General features: G+C 37.0%; 1 protein-coding gene across 1 annotated transcript; it reads left to right on the top strand.

The window, feature by feature from the left end:
- The first annotated feature begins 4184 nt into the window (after positions 1–4184).
- LOC110728697 (ISWI chromatin-remodeling complex ATPase CHR17) lies at positions 4185–13902 on the top strand. The gene is made up of 25 exons (XM_021908338.1): positions 4185–4510; positions 4767–4895; positions 4994–5097; positions 6300–6403; positions 7702–7799; positions 7942–8121; positions 8220–8441; positions 9566–9700; positions 9790–10072; positions 10161–10234; positions 10374–10594; positions 10710–10797; positions 10889–10982; positions 11062–11250; positions 11352–11383; positions 11498–11574; positions 11659–11748; positions 11856–11925; positions 12005–12059; positions 12134–12195; positions 12300–12465; positions 12760–12938; positions 13025–13240; positions 13397–13504; positions 13602–13902. Exons 1-25 carry the CDS (start codon positions 4325–4327, stop codon positions 13617–13619), a joined length of 3180 nt encoding a protein of 1059 aa, XP_021764030.1. The 5' UTR covers positions 4185–4324; the 3' UTR covers positions 13620–13902.
- The last annotated feature ends 664 nt before the right edge of the window (positions 13903–14566 follow it).

Below are 14566 nucleotides of genomic sequence, written 5' to 3'. Positions count from 1 at the left end.
TTCGTTGTGTCGCCGAGTTCTTCTTTGGTGATCAAGGCCGATGGTATGACGCTCGAGAAACAATCGCTAACGAGGTCCTTGGTTATCCATCCCTGTACGAGAGGATTTACGGGCTTGGAAGGCTTCAGATAAATGTGGAGCGTATTCGATGGGACGGTGGGGCGGTTGATGCTCGTCATTGGATGGTTGCAATTCAAGATTTATTTCCATTGCTACTTGGTTCAACGCAATGGTTATTATTCTCGGTGTAGGCACCGTACCAACGTGCTTGTACCCATGTCTCACTATCTTGCCGTTGCGGGCACGAAGAGGAGTCACGGTACCACAACGGGAGTTTGTCATCGCTACAGTTTCCGCCTCACATTTTATATTGCTTGAACTTGCACCAGATTCACCACTTCCCCCTATTGCTGGTTGGTGGACCGAGAACCACGAACCAAGTGTTGAAGGTTGGGATCACCGTTATGTAGCTAGAAGGAACATGTGGGATGCGTTAACTAGACAATGAACTTATTGATGTAACACGCATGTATGATGAACAGTTGTAGAAATGTAATTCGTCAAGAAATTAATTTAATTAAACAAAGTTTCAACAACAAAACAAAAACAGTTGTTCAGTCCTTAAAGTACATGACGAATAAATACAAAAAAACATCAAGTTTACAACCCCATCATCGCCCTCCAGTCAGCTCGTAGCGCCTCAGCCATTACTCTTGTATCATGCGACAAGCTCGGATACTCCTCCAGTGTCCTGTTGATGACCTCCATGAACCGACCCATCCACTGCAATTAAAAAACAACATATTAGATAAATCACATGTTTTCTAATCATAATTACACATCCTAGAAACACAAGTTCTTACGTAATCCGTGTTAGTTCTCTCTGGAAGTGTGCGACTCTCATGCGATGACGCAACTGGAGAAACACGAGGATGAGAAAACCGGTATAGCCACTGCATGTACCCAGGACCGACCGTAGGACCACCACCACCAAGTCTGCTCAGGGCACCTATCACGACACTGAAAGACATACCGGGAATAAACCGAGTCCACATCATCAAAGTCATCTCTGACGGAAATTCAACTCGATACATCTTCAAGTTCGTCGGCCTCTTTGCCTTCTCAGGCCAGATGATGGCTTGTGAAATGCCCTAGACGTATCCAAGCTGTCGAACCACTCGATCAGGCATATATGGCTCAATGATGCTACGATACTGGATGCAGCCAATGAAAAGAGTAGCAGGCACGCGTCGTGCTGGATCAACTCCGTACGGTAGCCAGTTCACCTCATTGTCAGTCAGATGATCCAACCTAACACAAAAAGCGAGGAGGCGCTCCATGCTCTTGTTGGGGCACCCCGATCCGACATCCCAGGCGGACGCACGCGGAACAGTAAGCTCTCTGGTCAAGGTCCCCTGCTGAGGCCTAAAACACGGGAAGTACTCGTAGATCCATGCCTGCAGAAGCGTAAGACAGCCGGCGATAGAATCAGCATCTTTTCGTGACGCTGTACCCAACTGCCGGTACATGTATGCTAGCACAACAGAACCCCAGGAGTAGTCACTAATCTGACCATCCTCAACAAAAACCTCGTTGAGGAAGGAAGGATAAGTACGGTTTCCACTCTTGTCTAGAAACAAACATCCGCCAAGAACTAACCACAAGTACGCCCTGTAATGGAAACTGAAGGGCCTCTACGCCTCCAAGGTCGACTCCACTATCCTCTCAGTAAGCACCCCACTTCCCTGCCATACGATTTTAGTACCGCACTTCTCATTCAGCTCTTCCGTAGTCATATCCAAGGTAATCGAGCACACGTCCCGTAAAACGTCCGTGCTAGGAGTGGTGGAAACCATGGAACCGTCGACACGGAGCCCTAGAATATGATACACGTCATGCAGCATGATCGTGATCTCCCCAAATGGCATGTGAAACGAGTTCGTATCTGGCTGCCATCTCTCAACAAAAGCAGAAATCAGGGGCCAGTCAAATCGCTGGAACATGATCCCGGGTAAGTGAGATAGACCACTGCCATCAATTAGTTCCAGGTGCTCCTGCGGAAGACGAGCGCGCTAGTTACCCAACTCAGTACACAACTGTGTCCTGCTCAAACACCGCAGAACATTTCGCTCCTGGCCACCCCATAGATATGCAGCCACGTGACCCCCAAAACTAGGAATGACAGTACCATCCTCAGGCCCACCTGGCATCGGCCCCTGAACCACCCATGACTCAGACGAGCTGGTAGAACCTTCACCTGGTTCACTACTACTACCATATCTCCCATGGTCACCCCTATACACAGTACGGTAATCCTGAGGGTCATACTCTGAATCTCGACTAGCATGACTAGCTCACTCATCATCGTCCTCTTCGTCAAATACAGGCACTCTACCCGACGAGTACATGGGGGCGCTCATGTCTGACTGATGCTCCCCCGACCAAGTACGAGCAGACCCGTACTGCTGCTCACGGTGAAACGGTGCCTCCGAAGGTCCTGCACCACCTAACTCCCTCCTAACTGATGCATTCAAACGTCTCGATCTTGCATGTCGAGCGCCCGAACCCTCAATCTGCATTAAATAAGTAGAAAATATAATTTCATTAATACTTACACACACAACTATGATATCAACCTTGAATCGTTAATATTCCAGTTCAAAAATAATAGCAACAATACATAACAATTACAGTAAATGAAAAAACAAATTAAATAAACATAACAACATTACATAACAATAACAATAAATGAAAACAAAAAATAAATAAACATAACAACAATAAAAAAAATAAACATCACAACAATACATAACAATAACAATAAATGAAAAAAAAATTAAATAAACATAACAACAATACATAACAATAACTATAAATGAAAAATAAAGTAAACAAACATAACAATAACAACAATACATAAAACATAACAACAATACGTAACAATAACAATAAATGGAAAAAATAATAAATAAACATATCAACAATACATAACAATAATAATCGATCTAAATTACACAAAAATAATCAATGAAATACAATAATAATCACCAAATAAAAAAAGAAAAAAAAACAGATTATTGAAAATTTAATAATCATGAATAAAAGAAAAAATAAAAATAAAATTAAACAACAACTTCACCAAACAAAAGTAAAAACCAAGAAAAAAAAAACAAAACAAAATATAAATAGCTTCACCAAACAAAAGAAAAACAAAAAAACAAAATAAAAATAAAAATTAAAAATAAAAAAAAAAACAGCATCACCAAACAAAAGAAAAAAAAAACAAAAGAAAAATTTACAAAATAAAAAAAAAACTAAACATCACCAAACAAAATAAAAACAAAAAACAAACAAAAAAAACAGCTTCACCAAAAGAAAAAAAATAATTAACAAAAAAAAGATAAAAAAAAAACAAAAGCAGCTTCAGCAAACAAAAGAAAAGGAAAAAAAAAAAAAGGAAAACCCAGACTTCCGCCTGAAATTTCCGGAAGTCTGGGGAAACTTCCGGAAATTTCAGGCGGAAGTCTGGGTTTTCCGTAATTTTTTTTAAATTACAGTAACAAAGCACGGATTACCAACCTGCTCGCCGCCGGAAATGCCGCCCCCACGACCACCGTACGTAAGCTTAACGCGTCTCCCGTCCGCCATACCCGGATTGAAGCTTTGATTGGTTTTCGTATGTTCTTCGTTTGATTTTCAAATTTTTGGTTTTTTTTGAAAATAAATTTCTGATTTTTTTTTTTATTTTTTCTGATTTTTTTTAAATTCTTGTCTTTTTTTTAGAGAGAGAAAGTTTTAGAGAGAAAGTGTCGGGGTTGAGAAATGACTTGTGAGTTTCGTAACTCGGTTTTCCAAGTATTTATATATGAGGGGTAAATTAGGAAATTCAATAAAAAAATACGAGCGTCACCTTGTAATTTGTGAACGACGTTTGACAACACCCTAAGCAAATTATATTATGCACAGATCAATCCACAAGGCGTTTTTAGGGGCTTGCCCCTCTCCTTCAAAAAAAAAAAAAAAAAAAAATCAACCCACAAGGCGGGAAGACATATTTTCACTGATAAATGGCGGGAATTTTTTCACTGTCTACAATTTTTTATTTTTCAATAAAATGAAAATAAATAATAACTCCTTAAATACTCCTACACTTTTCTCACTCATCATTTTATTATTTTGTAATCCAACAAAAAAAAAAAAAAAAAAAAACCACTCATAGTTTGTTTAGTCGGTCTCCTTCTTTCTTTCTCACTTTCCCTAATTTGCTCTTCCAATTCCAAACCCTCGGTCTTGGAGCAGTCAAAAAGTACCGAGCTTTTCTCCAATGGCGAAACCCTCCAAACAGCGCTCTTCCTCCGACGACGCTTCCAATTCGTCGGAAGAAGAACAAGTTAACGACCAGATCGATGAAGATGACGATGAAGAGCTCGAGGCTGTTGCAAGACCCGTCGATTCCGACGAAGAAGAACCCGAGGATGACGTTCCCGCCGCCGACGATGAAGAGTTTGAGGTGGCTATTTTCTCTCTCTTCATTTCTAGGGTTTTCAATTTTGTTGTGTTTGTTTGGATCCATCGCATTTTTTTGTTTTTTGTTTTTGTGTAATCTAGGGTTAAGTATGAATTTCAAATTACGTTTTGTGTTGATTTTTTGTTTGTGTTATTTCATGGTGTGTTGTTTTATGGATTTTTTTTTTTTGGTTACTACGAGCTTGTATTCTTGGTTTTCTTACATATTGTTTCGATTTTTGGTGGCGTGAATGTGGTAGGAAGTAAACGCTGGTAATACAGAACTTTCGAAGCGCGAAAGGGCGAGGTTGAAGGAAATGCAGAAGCTAAAGAAGCAGAAGATCCAGGAAATTTTGGACAAACAGAATGCTGCTGTTGATGCTGATATGGTGCGTTTGATTTCTACTAGTTGTGTCGTAATTTCGAGCTTTTGGTTATATTTTTTGTTAATAAGTAATGACTTTAATGTTTATGATCTTTCTGGCAGAATAACAAAGGGAAGGGGCGGTTGAAGTATCTTCTACAGCAAACGGAGATATTTGCCCATTTTGCCAAGGGTGAACATTCTGCCTCTCAGAAGGTCAAGGGAAGGTATGGTTAATCTTATTCATTGTATGCCTAGTACACTTTTGCTGTTTTGTATCATTGGGTCCTAAATTATGTAACAAGGGATGCTATGGTTTTTATTATATGCCTAGTATACATAATTTTTTCTCTGTTTCGATATGTGGTTAAGTTACTTACCTTTTTGAGTAGGTGGAGATAATCATGAGTGGAGTATGAGAATATGGAAATGTATGATTGCCTTCGTGTCGATTCATAATTTGGTGAAAATGTTGAAAAATACCTTGTGAATCTAGGTGTGGTTCAATATAAAGGGCGGTGTCTTCTGTCTTCAATTGTGAGCAGAAGTGGTTTATATTCTTGTGGAGGGTTGCTTACTTAGAAAATGGTGGTCATATAGTATAGGGCGGTAAATGGGAGAACTATGCTTATCAAGTTACCTATAAGGTAATTGTGCTCCTCATAATTTGCTTAGTTTATTTTGTCAATTTTGGGTGAATTGCCCCTACACAGTGCTGCATATTGCATCAACTATTGAACGTGGAAGGGTAAAGACAACGGTTAACTTAGTTTCTTATGAGAATTTCGAAGTCCATAGTATAACTTTGTTTAGGTCATCATAATGTGAGTTTCTGGGCATAAGTGGGAGAAGTATGCTCATTATAAGTTAAAAGGTAAGTCTGCTTCAACAAAAAGGGTACTTGTGCTCCTCATGATTTGGGTTGTCATTCGGGGAAAGGGAATTGATGAATTACCCAATATAGATCCATATAGAGTGTCCCTTAAATTACTGACTTGGAAGGGTAAAGGCAAATGTTGTCTTGCTTGATTTGTCATGAGCATTTCATTGCATTCATAGTGTATCGTGTTACCTTGATGTGAGTTTCCGAGCAATCACGGTAGAAGTATTTATATTATAAGCTAAAAGGTAACTGTGCTTAAACGTAAAGGGTAACTGTGTTCCTCAAGATTCTCTTTGTTATTTGGTCGATTTAGGATACGGGAATAAGTGAATTGCCCCTTGTTGTACAGAACATTGATGGGTAAAGGCAATTAGGCAAGTGTTTACTTGCTTGATTTGTAGTCCATATTGTACCGTGATTACGTCACCTTAATGTGAGTTTTGAGCAGCATTTGTTTAGAAAACTCTGTTCTTTTTTTTTGTGGCATATGATATTTTCCAAATTTATCAATCTGCCTCTTTACGGGTTTTTGTATGCTGATTTTAGGGGTCGCCATGCATCAAAGGTTACTGAAGAAGAGGAAGATGAGGAATATCTTAAGGAGGAAGAAACTGGGCCTTCCAATACAAGGCTGGTCACTCAGCCTTCCTGTGAGTTCCGCTCTCCCTTGGTCAATTACTTAGATCTAAAGATTTATTGTAACTTGGCTTCACCTGGAATTGCCATTTTAAGTGCTTTGTGGTAAGGTTCATGTAATAAACCTATGGAGTTGTTTTATAGTGAAGGCCCATTCAATTTTCTCTTGGAGCATCTGATGATTTAGTTTTTTCATTAGAGCATCTTTTGTTTAAGAAACTATTGATTGTGTCTACCCTATATTTGTCCTTTGCATTTCTCAGGATTGAATTTTCTACACGGAATACTTTGAAACATATAAATTGCCATATCACTGAAACTTTGGGACCAGCATCTCATAGTAGAGATGCTTGAATGTGCAATGGCCATCTCCAGTTCCATCTGATTTAGGTCTTTTTTGTAGTGCTTTCTTGTCGTTGTATATTAGATCTGAAGTTGGAACAAATTTCTGCTAGCACACATTACTTGAGCTGGGAATTGGATTACTTTTTGTACATGAATTTTAGGTTGTTCTTTTGATGGCCAGTACTGTATATGGACAACTGGACAATTCTATATATATGGGGGAGAGGGAGAGAAAGATTGTGCACAACTAGTGAAAATATACATTTTTAGATCAAAAGATATGCATATTTATTTTTTAAATATTCAGTCTAAAATACATATAGCTCAAATATTATGTACATATTCAAAAAATATACCCTTATTTTTGAAATACTTACATCTTGTTAAAAATATGCACATTGATTTTTGAAAGTGTTGAAATTCTATCTTACCACAATCTAAAGAGAAACACGGCTGGTGAATAATATTTGTGCCATACTCAAACATACTCTTTGTGTTTTTATAATGTGCTCCTTAATGTGACCATATTTAATAGTAGAAGCATTAGGGGAAAGGCTATGCCCCCCTCTCACTCTCTTGCAATTTATTTTAAAGTTTTGTGCTTCTTCTGGAGAGAAAATGGCTGACAAATGATATTGAGAGGGAGGAAGATGGAGGAAAGTGAAAGCAGAAAGATTCTGAGACTGCTTGGAAACGAGTGGAGATTGTTGTAGTTTTAGCCTTTTGTTTCCAGTTAATCATATCTTTACAATTTTGCAAATCATTTTTTTTAAAAAGCAACATATGTAGTATGTAATGGCAGGAATCTGGTATAGGAATACCGTATTTGCTTGCATATGATTTTTTTTTTTTTTGTTTTCTCATATAAGTGAGCTGGTCTCACTTGAACCCTTTCTACATGTATGTATGCACATTTCGTATTCATTTATTTCTCCTGATTTTGTTATTGGGTTTTTTCTTTTTTCAGGTATTCAAGGAAAGATGAGGGATTACCAGCTTGCTGGATTGAATTGGCTCATTCGTCTGTATGAAAATGGTATAAATGGAATTCTTGCTGATGAAATGGTAAGAAATAAACTTGTACCCTTTATTGTTTGAATTTGTGTAGCTTTGTTTGCCCTTTTATTTTAATTATCTTTATTATTCTGAGAATTATATTGCTGCTATTGATTAATTTGCTATATGTATGTCTTCTTCCTAATAATAGGGTCTTGGTAAAACCTTACAAACTATCTCCTTGTTGGGCTATCTTCATGAATTCAGAGGAATTACTGGGCCTCACATGGTTGTTGCTCCAAAATCAACCCTTGGAAATTGGATGAATGAAATAAAACGATTTTGTCCAATTTTGCGTGCTGTGAAATTTCTAGGAAATCCTGATGAAAGGGTAAGCCTGGATTCTATTTATGGATTTTTTGTTGTGTTCTTGTCACAATTAATGTTCACTGATGATTTGTTGCTGTGTGTTTTTGATTATATTCACAGAGACATATACGCGAGGATTTGTTGGTTGCTGGAAAGTTTGATGTCTGTGTCACTAGTTTTGAAATGGCTATTAAAGAGAAGACCACTTTACGCCGATTTAGTTGGCGATATATCATCATTGATGAAGCACATCGAATCAAAAATGAAAATTCTTTGCTTTCAAAAACAATGAGACTCTTTAGTACTAACTATCGTTTACTCATCACTGGAACTCCACTTCAGGTAATCTTTTGGGTCTTAGCATTTTTTGGGTGTTGAGCTAATATAAGATGATGTGTATTGTGATAGTTGTGAAGAGTGAAGTTGACAGGACCCCTTTATATTGTATTTCAAGCACTCTTTGTGTGCTATTTGCCTGTGTTCCTAAGCTATGATTTGAGTTAAATGATAAAGTTCCGTTGAGACCAATTGGAAGTACAGAATATAAAGTTTGCCCTGACAGTCCATTTGAAATTTAAATTGACCATCTCTGTTTCAATAAAACAGGCTGCATTTTCTAAGTTTATGTCAGTCATGTAAAGATGTTATCATAGGTTTTTTTTAACAAAAAATGTGTTATTTTTTATTATTATGTGGTAATAAAAATTTATGGCCAAAAACTCAAATTTGTTTTAAGTTTGATTTTTAAAGTTAAATATGAGCTACTACTCCCTCTATCCGTAATATTTTACCCCATTTGACTTTTCACGGTCCCCAAAATGTGTCTTAAAACGGTTTTATCTCCATTTTCTTGTGTGAAAACTATAAAAACTAGATATTAATCAAATGTACAATAAAACGAATCCAACAAGATCCCACCTGACTTAATTATCTCTTATAGATTTGGTATTTTATGGTCAAAGATTTTAAATTTTGACCCAAATTTTTTGCAATGGGGCAAAAATAAAGGGAGGGGGGGAGTATTATTAAAGCAAGGTTTACTATTTACAGAATCTCAGTTAGTTTTACACCCGTTGTGTGTTAAGATTTCTTATTTCGAGGCTTATTAGCTATGATAGAAAAAGACAGCCAATACATACTTAACTATGTGTATGATTTGGTGGATCTCTCACTTATGAGTATGGTTTTGTAATTTTACAGAATCAAGTTTCTTAAATTTTTTTCCTTCTTTTTTTTATTTTTTATTTTATTTTATTATTTTATTTTTTTTGCCAAATTTGAATAATTTTTATTCAACTGGTTGTTGAAAGTTGTTTTTGTTTTTTGTTGACATTTACATTGTTCGCAAACTTTTAATTTTGATGTTCAGTCTTATCTATGACTTGGATATTGATAATTTGACCTGATGCACCTTGTTCCAAGTTAATCTTAACACTAATACTATGCAATATTCTTCTGAACTGCAGAACAATCTCCATGAATTGTGGTCACTTCTCAACTTCTTATTGCCAGAGATTTTTAGCTCCGCAGAAACATTTGACGAGTGGTTTCAGATTTCCGGGGAGAATGATCAGCAGGAGGTCGTTCAGCAACTCCATAAGGTAAGTCAAAAGTTAGAAGAGTATCTATTTATCATTTTTATTTCCTCTTTACTTCTGTTGCATAACTTATGTAGTTCTGCATTCTCTAGGTTCTCCGACCCTTTCTTCTTAGGAGGCTGAAGTCAGATGTTGAGAAAGGTTTACCTCCAAAAAAGGAAACGATTCTTAAAGTGGGCATGTCTCAAATGCAAAAACAGTATTACAGAGCATTGCTGCAGAAGGATCTTGAAGTTGTTAATGCTGGTGGAGAGCGCAAACGCCTTCTTAACATTGCAATGCAGCTGCGTAAATGCTGTAATCACCCATATTTATTCCAAGGTGCCGAACCTGGTCCTCCATACACCACAGGAGATCATTTGGTTACCAACGCTGGTAATTCTGAGTGAATATAGATACTATGATTTGCTCCTTTTGATGTGGCATTGTTGACTGATGAATCTTCACTTTCTATTTATTTCAGGGAAAATGGTATTGCTTGATAAGTTGCTTCCAAAGCTGAAGGAGCGTGGCTCTAGGGTTTTAATATTTTCACAGGTATATTTTGTAAAACCTAGGTCTTTGCTTTATTGTAAATTACTGTTTCAAGTCTTTTGTTGCTTGCTCTATGATTCCATGATTTTTGTTGAGATTTTAGTATGTCATCTAACTGTTTATGCTCGGCAACTAACATCAGATGACAAGGCTACTTGATATTTTAGAAGACTATCTTATGTATCGTGGTCACCAATATTGTCGGATTGATGGTAATACCGGTGGAGATGATCGAGATGCTTCCATTGAAGCTTTTAATAAGCCAGGAAGTGAAAAGTTCGTTTTCTTACTGTCAACACGAGCTGGAGGTCTTGGTATCAATCTTGCTACTGCAGATATAGTCATTCTGTATGACAGTGACTGGTGAGAATTCTTGTGTAAATCAATGAAACCTTTCCCCTCTTTTTTGCTTGTTGATGGTGTTTGTGGGTGAGTTTACTTGCTTGATGTCTTTGTTGATACTTGCAACACATTTCAGGAATCCACAAGTTGATTTGCAAGCACAGGATAGAGCTCATAGGATTGGTCAAAAGAAAGAGGTTCAAGTGTTTCGTTTCTGCACAGAGGTTTGTTCATTTTCTGTACTTATTTCTAGGTTAAAGCATTCTTCATTGATAATAATCAAGGTATGACCTTGCTTTGATATTTTGTGAACAGTATACCATTGAGGAAAAAGTGATCGAAAGAGCTTATAAGAAACTTGCGCTCGATGCATTGGTTATTCAACAAGGACGACTAGCTGAGCAAAAAAGTAAGATGTTTTCTATTGAGGTACATGATAATTTCTCGTGTTTTATGACTTGTTGACTTAAACTTGTGGATTTGTGCAGCTGTTAACAAGGATGAGCTGCTCCAAATGGTGAGATTTGGTGCTGAAATGGTTTTTAGCTCTGGCGACAGCACAATTACAGATGAAGATATAGACCGAATTATTGCCAAGGGAGAAGAGGCAACTGCTGAGCTGGATGCAAAAATGAAAAAATTCACAGAGGATGCCATTAAATTTAAGATGGACGACAGTATGTGGTTTACTTGAATCGGAGTATTTTAAGCATTGCCTGTATCTTTTTCGTTTATTTAGCGAGCTGGACTGATTTGTGTATCCTTTGCTTCTTCACAGCGGCTGATCTATATGATTTTGAGGATGAGAAGGTAGGAATATTATAGGTGTCTCATGCTCAATTTTTCAAGTTGATCTAGAGGTTATAAGCTAATTCTGTTCCTTTTTTTTTTTTTTTTTTTTTTTTTTTTTTTTTACTATTTAAGGATGAAAGCAAGGTGGACTTCAAGAAACTCGTGAGTGACAACTGGATTGAACCACCAAAACGAGAGAGAAAGCGGAAGTACGTATTTGCATTTTGACAGTGCCTTTTGATATTTGTTCCCTATGCCTAATCCTGTTTTCCACATTCCTGTGGCTTGTACAGCTATTCAGAATCAGAATATTTTAAGCAAACTATGCGCCAAAGTGGTCCTGCTAGGCCTAAGGAGCCTCGTATACCTCGCATGCCTCAGTTGTAAGGCTTATCTTAAAATTTTTGCATCTTATTTTCTAATTTCTCCTGGTCAAATTTTTGTTGGTTGTAGTCAATAGTCACTTACGTATGTTTCTACTCAATTTTAGGCATGACTTCCAGTTTTTCAACACTCAAAGGCTTAATGAACTCTATGAGAAGGAAGTGCGCCATCAGATGGTGGGTTATCTTGTTATATCTACTCCTCTATAAATATCAAGCATTTAAGTATGAACTAACTTCTGTTCTATCTTTTCAGCAAGCACATCAAAAAAATCAGATAAAAGATTCCATAGAAGTGGATGAGCCAGATGGTATGTTATTTCTGCGTATATAATCTGTTTAAATCTAATTCATTTTCTGTTGCTGATGAAGTATTTGACTACAGAAATGACGGATCCCCCCCTGACTGCTGAAGAACAAGAAGAAAAGGAGCGATTGTTGGAAGAGGTAATACTGATCTCACAGCCCCCTCTTTCCAGATTTTAAGAGAGCATGGAAAGCCTTTTTTGTATCATTAGTGAGCGATTTATTATATTGTTTCTTTGCTGCAGGGCTTCTCTACATGGGCTAGAAGAGATTTTAATACTTTCATCAGGGCTTGTGAGAAGTATGGTAGAAGTGACATAAAAAGCATTGCTGCGGAGATGGAAGGGAAAACATTCGAGGATGTTGAAAGATATGCTAAAGTTTTCAAAGAGAGATATAAGGAGTTAAATGGTGATTCAACTTCTACCTTCTCTAATCTTCTTATAACCTCTTGCTAACAGTGCCTCTCATGAAGTGTGATTAATAATGTAGCATCTAGTTCCTGCTTAATTGTATGTGAAATTTAAACTTCTAAAGTGTCTGCTGTGGTCATAGATAGGCTGTTCTGTGATATTTAGTCAGCCTTATCTTTCCATCTTTCCTGGGGTTGACTTGGATGAATTGACTAACTCAACTGATTTTCTACATTTTTTTCTATGCATTTACAACAAAACTCTTCTATGCTGATTTGGTTCCATTTTTTAGATTATGATAGGATCATCAAGAATATCGAACGAGGGGAAGCTAGAATATCCAGGAAAGATGAGATTATGAAAGCAATTGGGAAGAAGCTGGATCGCTACAAGAATCCATGGTTGGAACTGAAGATCCAGTATGGTCAGAACAAAGGGAAGCTGTACAATGAAGAATGTGATCGCTTCATGGTGAAATTTCTCTCTTTTTCTTTGTTTTCGTGCCATGAGGTTTTTATACATTTCATGCCACCTGACATTGTTGAAAATTTGGACAGATTTGCATGGTTCACAAACTTGGATATGGGAATTGGGATGAATTGAAGGCTGCTTTCCGAACATCTCCATTGTTTCGGTTCGATTGGTTTGTTAAATCCCGCACCACCCAAGAACTTGCTAGGAGATGCGACACCCTTATTCGTCTGGTTGAGAGAGAGAACCAGGAGTATGATGAGAGGGAGAGGCAAGCACGTAAAGAGAAAAAGCTTGCCAAGGTCAGTTGAGTTCTAATTGTTGAATCTTCTCTGCTGACTGTTTATCCTGCTTTCCACCCCCTCCCTCTTCTCCTGAAATAGATTTTTTTATATGCTTAATGCCTTGATCACATATTTTGATCTTTATTTAATGTCATTTGTCCTTTACTCTTGCAGACTGCTACGCCCTCTAAACGGGGTACAGCTCGTCAGCAAGCTGAAAGCCCCACATATTCCTTGAAGAAAAGGAAACAGCTAACAATGGATGATTATGCTGCTGCATCTGTATGTTTCTATAATTAAGTCATGGCCTTTTTGATTTATCAGTTTTCAGAGGATACTTTCCGATTGTGAGCTGATGTGCTTTAAATTATTTTTGCAGGGGAAGAGGAGAAAATAATGGCATTTTTTTTAACTGTGTAAAACCGATGTTTTGCTACCAATTATTTTGGCTATTGTCTTGTCAGAGCACATTATATTTGCTCTGGCTCTGATGTAATGAAGCTACCCTTTTTTAGGTTGGTTTTGTAGCTTAGGGGGTGGTTCTTTCTTTAGGGCTTATGGTTACATTGTATAGTTAATAGTTTTGAGAAACTGTCCTTGATGTAACGCTTAAGTGATGAACTGTTTATGAGATGACTTTTACTTAAGTTCTAACTGCATTGAAATTCCATTCGTCTTCACGTGACGTGCTTTAAGGATACAGTACTTCACATCTACTTTTGCTAGAGGGATTAGAAGGCAAACAATATGATTTTTGCACAATTTACATGTCTATGCATTTGACTTTATGTTTTGATTAATACTTGTATACGAAAAACAAGTATATTTAGAATGTATAGAGAAATAGTAATGCTTCCTCTGTTCCACAAATATTGCAGTAAGGATGAAATTACGCATTTTAAAATATATTTTATATGTTAAATATTTATAATTATATAAGAATAAATATTATAAAAAGTTGATATTGTGAAAGTATTTTACGAAATGAATCTAACAAGATCCACATGACTATATTTTACGTTACATATAAATCATAATATGTGGTCAAACAAACGTGATGAATGGTGTAAAAGTTAACATGTTGCAATTTTTTTAGAACGGAGGAAGTAGTTTATTTAGAGTCTTTAGGCTATTCTCAACTTGTACACCATAAGGAGTGGAAGATGTGTACTACTGGACCGAAAATCGTAATGGAAGCTACACTTTCAAGTAAGGGCACTTTCAAGTCGTGTTCCAACAATCTTAGCTAGATCAACATTGGTGGGACTTTGTGATTTTCACAAAATTCACACCCATACACACTTTGTTCCAACAGTCTTAGCTAGACCACGACTTATAAAATGA

Source organism: Chenopodium quinoa, unplaced genomic scaffold (assembly GCF_001683475.1).
Source record: "Chenopodium quinoa cultivar QQ74 unplaced genomic scaffold, ASM168347v1, whole genome shotgun sequence".
In the NCBI taxonomy this organism is placed as follows: Eukaryota; Viridiplantae; Streptophyta; class Magnoliopsida; order Caryophyllales; family Amaranthaceae; genus Chenopodium; species Chenopodium quinoa.
Note: the sequence above shows the minus strand (reverse complement) of the source record. Positions and strands in the feature narration are given on the sequence as shown.